This window comes from Corticium candelabrum, chromosome 20 (assembly GCF_963422355.1).
Source record: "Corticium candelabrum chromosome 20, ooCorCand1.1, whole genome shotgun sequence".
NCBI lineage: Eukaryota > Metazoa > Porifera > Homoscleromorpha > Homosclerophorida > Plakinidae > Corticium > Corticium candelabrum.
The window spans coordinates 680,816-685,815 of record NC_085104.1 but is presented as its reverse complement, the minus strand read 5'-3'; the positions used below and the strand labels follow the sequence as shown (position 1 = coordinate 685,815).

The window sequence follows — 5,000 nt, the reverse complement described above, 5'->3', positions numbered from 1 at the left end:
TCTGTCTGTCTGTTATTGTTATGCATATGTCTAGTTAGCGATTGTTATTGGTAGAGTAAGAGTTCAAGTATAACAATCTGTCTGTCTGTCTGTCTGTCTGTCTGTCTGTCTGTCCCAATTGCACAAAATCTCTACCAAACTAAAACTCTACAGAAAACAGCCCTATATAGGGCTGTACAGTAAAGCACATTAATAATTGTGTGTATTGTTCATTCTCTGTCTGTCTGTCTGTCTGTCTATCTGAATGTCTGTCTGTTTGTCTGTCTGTCTGAATGTCTGTCTGTCTGTCTGTCTGTCTGTCTGTCTGAATGTCTGTCTGTCTGCCTGTCCATCTTACTCTCTATCTATCTGTGTGTGTGTGTGTGTGTGTGTGTGTCTGTCTGTCTGTCTGTCTGTCTGTCTGTCTGTCTGTCTGTCTGTCTACTCGCCTTTCTACCTATTTGTTTGTCTCTTGATTACGTATTCTTTGATGTCAGTATAAGTCACTAGTATTTGTGTCAATTTTCTTATAATATTTCATATTTTCTCTTGGCAATGCTTTACAGGTGACTATACTGACTACCATGCGGAGATATCTGTGTTACTATGCCCACGATCACCTTGACTTTCGTCTTCCAGTAAGTGCACACACAGACATTACAAAGCACAGAGAGAATCTATGCAACACTATTGTGATGTATTGTTTATCTGTATGTATGTATTTATGTATGTTGTGTGTGTGTGTGTGTGTGTGTGTGTGTGTGTGTGTGTGTGTGTGTGTGTGTGTGTGTGTGTGTGTGTGTGTGTGTGTGTGTGTGTGTGTGTGTGTGTGTGTGTCACTGTGTGTGTGTGTGTGTGTGTGTGTGTGTGTGTGTTTAGGATAATGTTTTTCAAACTGTCTGTCTGTCTGTCTGTCTGTACAAAGACTAGCTCAGCTACATCAATGTCTGTCCACAATTGGTTGTATCGCATTTCAGTCTAGTTGATATCAAATAATCTTTCTACTCTTCATAGGAGTTAAACGCTGTTGCATCTCTGGCTGGTATCAATACATTAACAGTTGTTGATGAGTATGACCATCGTGAATGCAAGGCAAGCAAATACAAACATACAACAACAGAAAGACAGAAACGCAATGATTAACATTCCTGACTTTCACTCTCTCTGTTTAAATTTGGTCACGTGACCTGCCTGTGTTATTTCCAGCTGAGTCCATTTTTCCTGGTTGATTTGCCGTCAGAGGCTTGTGCTGTCAATATGGCGGCACGATCAATTCTTATGAAGTCTGTTGTGATGCCTGATTAATATCTGATGTTTAGTGTTCGATATTGAGGTGAGTTTTGAATGCTTGTAGATCAGTGTATGAGTTGTGGGGATTTGGATCAACATTTGGTGCTCTTGTCAATTCATTAAGAGAATTTCCGAGTGCAAGAACGGTGTGTTGTACGTGTTGCATATGTCTGTGAATGTCTTCATCCTATTGGTCGCAACCAAGTCTCACTAGTTGATTTGTCTGTCTGTCTGTCCGTCTGTCTGTCTGTCCGTCTGTCTGTCTGTCTGTCTCTATATGTCTGTCTGTCTGTCTGTCTGTTTGCCTGTCTGTTTGTCTCTCCATATATGTCTGTTTGTCTGTCTGTCTGTCTGTATGTATGTATGTCTGCCTGCCTGTCTGTCTGTTTCTCTGTCTGTCTGTCTGTCTTTGTGTCTGTCTGTCTCTGTGTCTGTCTGTGTGTTTGTCTGCCTATTTTGTTTGTCTCTTGATAATACCCTATCGGTAATTGTGTTTAGGATACATTCTGTAGACCTGACAGTTCATTTAAGATTCTCGTAGAAACATTCTGTAAAAAAGTACCGCTAAGCTACAAAGTACAGCTGATAGATGTAAGTCATGGCATTGCTCATATGTTAGCTCTTCACAATTTGGATTCTGCATTTTTAGAAATTAAAGTTCCTTCCTCTCAGAGGAAAGTTGCAATTGACCAAGCCAGATCACGTGTTTTGTCTGTTTCAAGACTATGGCTGTGATCCAAATTCTGCTCCATCAGACCCATACAGATGGTTCTTTGGACGTCTAGTAAGCATACGTTGATGCAGCGAATTCTATTTTCAGTGTGTAGTGTTAACAGCCAGCAGAGAGACTAATATGTTAAGTAAACGGGTAACAACAAATGAATGGACAGAAAGATAGACAGACAGAAAGACTGACACACAGACAGACTGACAGACAGACAGACACGCAGATGCTTGTAGTTTATAGCTCATTCTTAGTGAAGTGTATAGTGTGTAGATTATGGACAAGGTACATTTGAACTTAAGTACTTACTATTTTGCTGAAATGTAATATAGTCTTGTGTTCAAAATATATGATGACAAACAGACAGAAGACAGACAGAAGACAGACAGACAGACAGACAAACTGACTGACAGACAGTGCACACTAGGTGTTGACAAATTTTCTAGAGCTAAACCAAGAGATACAAGACGGGATACAGACACAAGCACATCAAACTTGATGTGACTGCAGACAAATGTGTTGACTGCAGACAAATGTGTTGACTGCATGTTGCCAGGTTGTTCACAGTCAACGTGAAATAGTCGACCAGTATTCGGTGAAGAAAAGGCATTTCATTGGCAACACATCCATGGATGCACAGCTTACGTTTCTCATGGCAAATCAAGCAAAGGTATATGCTTCCCACTCAGAGTGGTTGCACACAGAACAATGAGATGGCTGTGATTAGGTCCAGAAACATCAGCTTGTGTGCGATCCCTTTGTAGGAACAGGTAGGACTGTCTGTCTGTGTAGCAGTCTGTCAATCTGTGTGTCAATCTGTTTGTCTATTAATCTGTCAATCTGTCTGTATATCAGTCTGTCTGTATATCAGTCTGTATATCAGTCTGTCAATCTGTCTGTCTATTAATCTGTCAATATGTCTGTATATCTGTCTGTCAATCTGTCTGTCTGCCTGCCTGTTTCTCTGTCTGGCTGTCTGTCAGTCTATCAGTCTGTCTGTCTGTCTGCCTGTTTGTCTTACTTGTCTATACTCACCTATTACAGGAAGCATTCTGATTGCTTGTGCACATTTCGGTGCTCACGTAGTCGGTACCGACATCGACAGCAGAATACTACGTGGAACAGGTAAGCCTCCTCACCCACAATGATGTCACACAAAACGTTACTCCTTGCAGGCAAATCATCACGAGCCGGAGAAAACAGAACACGAGGTACAGTCATGACCCAGTCACTCACCACAGATACACATGTACAGCAATTCTGCTGTGATGTGGTAGGGCCAGATGAAAATCTTCGCTCCAATCTCCGTCAATACAATCTCGAGTCAAAGTATGGAGATGTATTGATCGCCGATTTTGCACAGAACACGTGGACTTGCAGGCCACTGTTTGATGCAATCGTGACGGACCGTCAGTAGGCATTTTACATTTTGCTATTTCAGGTGGACTAGATGGTGTGCTTCTTGCTCTGTAGCTCCGTATGGCATAAGAGAAGGAGCATGGAAAATTGGGTGCAGGAAAGGAGAAGCATATGCAATACCAGAACATCTGTGTGATTTATTGATCTTTTGTATTAATAAATGTTTTGTGTGTGTGTGTGTGTGTGTGTGTGTGTATGTGTGTGCGTGCATGCATGCATGCGTGCATTTGTGTGTGTGTGTGTGTGTGTGTGTGTGTGTGTGTGTGTGTGTGTGTGTGTGTGTGTGTGATAATAATCACAGTCACTGAGTATAACTCAAAGGAATTAAACTTGTACTCATTAATATTAATATACTGCTTCAGGATCACTTGATTAAATGTTGCACATTTGGACTAATTCGCATTCTTTTGGGTTTGTGTTTAGGAGAGATGGTCATATACCTTCGCGCAAGTTGTACCCACTAAGTGAAGTGCTGAGTGACTTGCTATTGTTTGCAGCTCATTGTCTTGTGCTGCATGGTCGACTGGTCTACTGGCTACCTGTCTATAGAGCAGAGTGAGAATGAGTATGGCATAAGTACAAACTGATGGTTGATGTTCTACTGGTACATGCCAGACTCATTCACTTTGTAGACTGGGGAAGTGTTAATGTAAGGAAAACAGAATGATAGACAGACAGACAGGCAGGCAGGCAGGCAGACAGACAGACAGACCAACACACACACACACACACACACACACACACACACACACACACACACACACACACACACACACACAGACAAGCAACAGGCAGACAGACACACAGAGACACACAGACAGACAGGCAAACACACAATCACAAAGAGGCAGGCAAACACAAAAACACACATAGATGGACATATGGATGTGGACAATCAACTACCATAAGGTCGGGTGTGTCACAAACCTAAGGAACTAATTCTGACAAACAAATCAGAAAACATTGCGCATGCGCAGAAAAATCAGAAAACCAGAGAGATATTACAAAATATCGATATACGAAAAATTGAAATGGAAAAAATAAAATTGAGAAAAATTGAAAATTTGGAAAAATAAAATTACAAAAAAATTGAAATTGAAAAAATGAAATTGAAAAAATTTAAGAATTTAAAAATGAAATTACAAATAATTGAAATTTGAAAGCAATAAACCTGACCTTACTGTAGATTGGTTTATATATGTACCAATAATCAATAATAACAAACCTGCTAATTTTTCCATGTTTTCTTCCCACAAAGCTACCAACCAAACCTCATCCCCACCCATCCGTGCCTCACACTAATCACCAACAGCGAACAGGTACTCAGCAAGGACACATCCCGACGACTACTAACCATGGAGAAGACAAACGAACCAACACCAGTAAACACACACAACAAGCAAGCGTTCCATCACTATACAATGTGTCCTTTTATTCTCGTTTCAGGAGACTCACTTGTGCGAGTCATTGCAAAACAAATGGTACGACTCATTTAGAACAAACTACTTTGCTAGACAGCGGATGAAATCAGATCGCGCTAGAGAAACGTCGTCTAGCTCTGTCTCATAGTTCGTAGCATCTCTTCGAT

General features: G+C 40.9%; 2 protein-coding genes across 5 annotated transcripts in view; one reads left to right on the top strand and one right to left on the bottom strand.

Moving 5' to 3' along the window:
- Positions 1-4,999, top strand: part of LOC134195795 (tRNA (guanine(10)-N2)-methyltransferase homolog) — a 5,136-nt gene extending 137 nt beyond the window's left edge. For 2 of the 4 annotated variants that reach the window (XM_062664873.1, XM_062664872.1), the window contains exons 2-16: positions 546-617; positions 994-1,071; positions 1,186-1,262; positions 1,334-1,415; positions 1,768-1,860; positions 1,919-2,053; positions 2,550-2,663; positions 2,721-2,763; positions 3,038-3,118; positions 3,169-3,204; positions 3,271-3,402; positions 3,467-3,542; positions 3,836-3,967; positions 4,671-4,794; positions 4,859-4,999. In XM_062664873.1, coding sequence (XP_062520857.1) covers positions 564-617; positions 994-1,071; positions 1,186-1,262; positions 1,334-1,415; positions 1,768-1,860; positions 1,919-2,053; positions 2,550-2,663; positions 2,721-2,763; positions 3,038-3,118; positions 3,169-3,204; positions 3,271-3,402; positions 3,467-3,542; positions 3,836-3,967; positions 4,671-4,794; positions 4,859-4,981 — 1,380 coding nt within the window. In that variant the 5' untranslated portion in view covers positions 546-563 and the 3' untranslated portion in view covers positions 4,982-4,999. Of the gene's footprint in view, positions 1-545; positions 618-993; positions 1,072-1,185; positions 1,263-1,333; positions 1,416-1,767; positions 1,861-1,918; positions 2,054-2,549; positions 2,664-2,720; positions 2,764-3,037; positions 3,119-3,168; positions 3,205-3,270; positions 3,403-3,466; positions 3,543-3,835; positions 4,062-4,670; positions 4,795-4,858 lie in introns of those variants that run through there. The other 2 variants (XR_009972428.1, XM_062664874.1) reach the window with 2 other exon arrangements.
- Positions 4,892-5,000, bottom strand: part of LOC134195796 (ER membrane protein complex subunit 2-like) — a 5,828-nt gene continuing 5,719 nt past the window's right edge. Inside the window, exon 9 of the mRNA XM_062664876.1 lies at positions 4,892-5,000. This exon is cut by the window's right edge and continues 30 nt beyond it. Coding sequence (XP_062520860.1) covers positions 4,965-5,000 — 36 coding nt within the window. The 3' untranslated portion in view covers positions 4,892-4,964.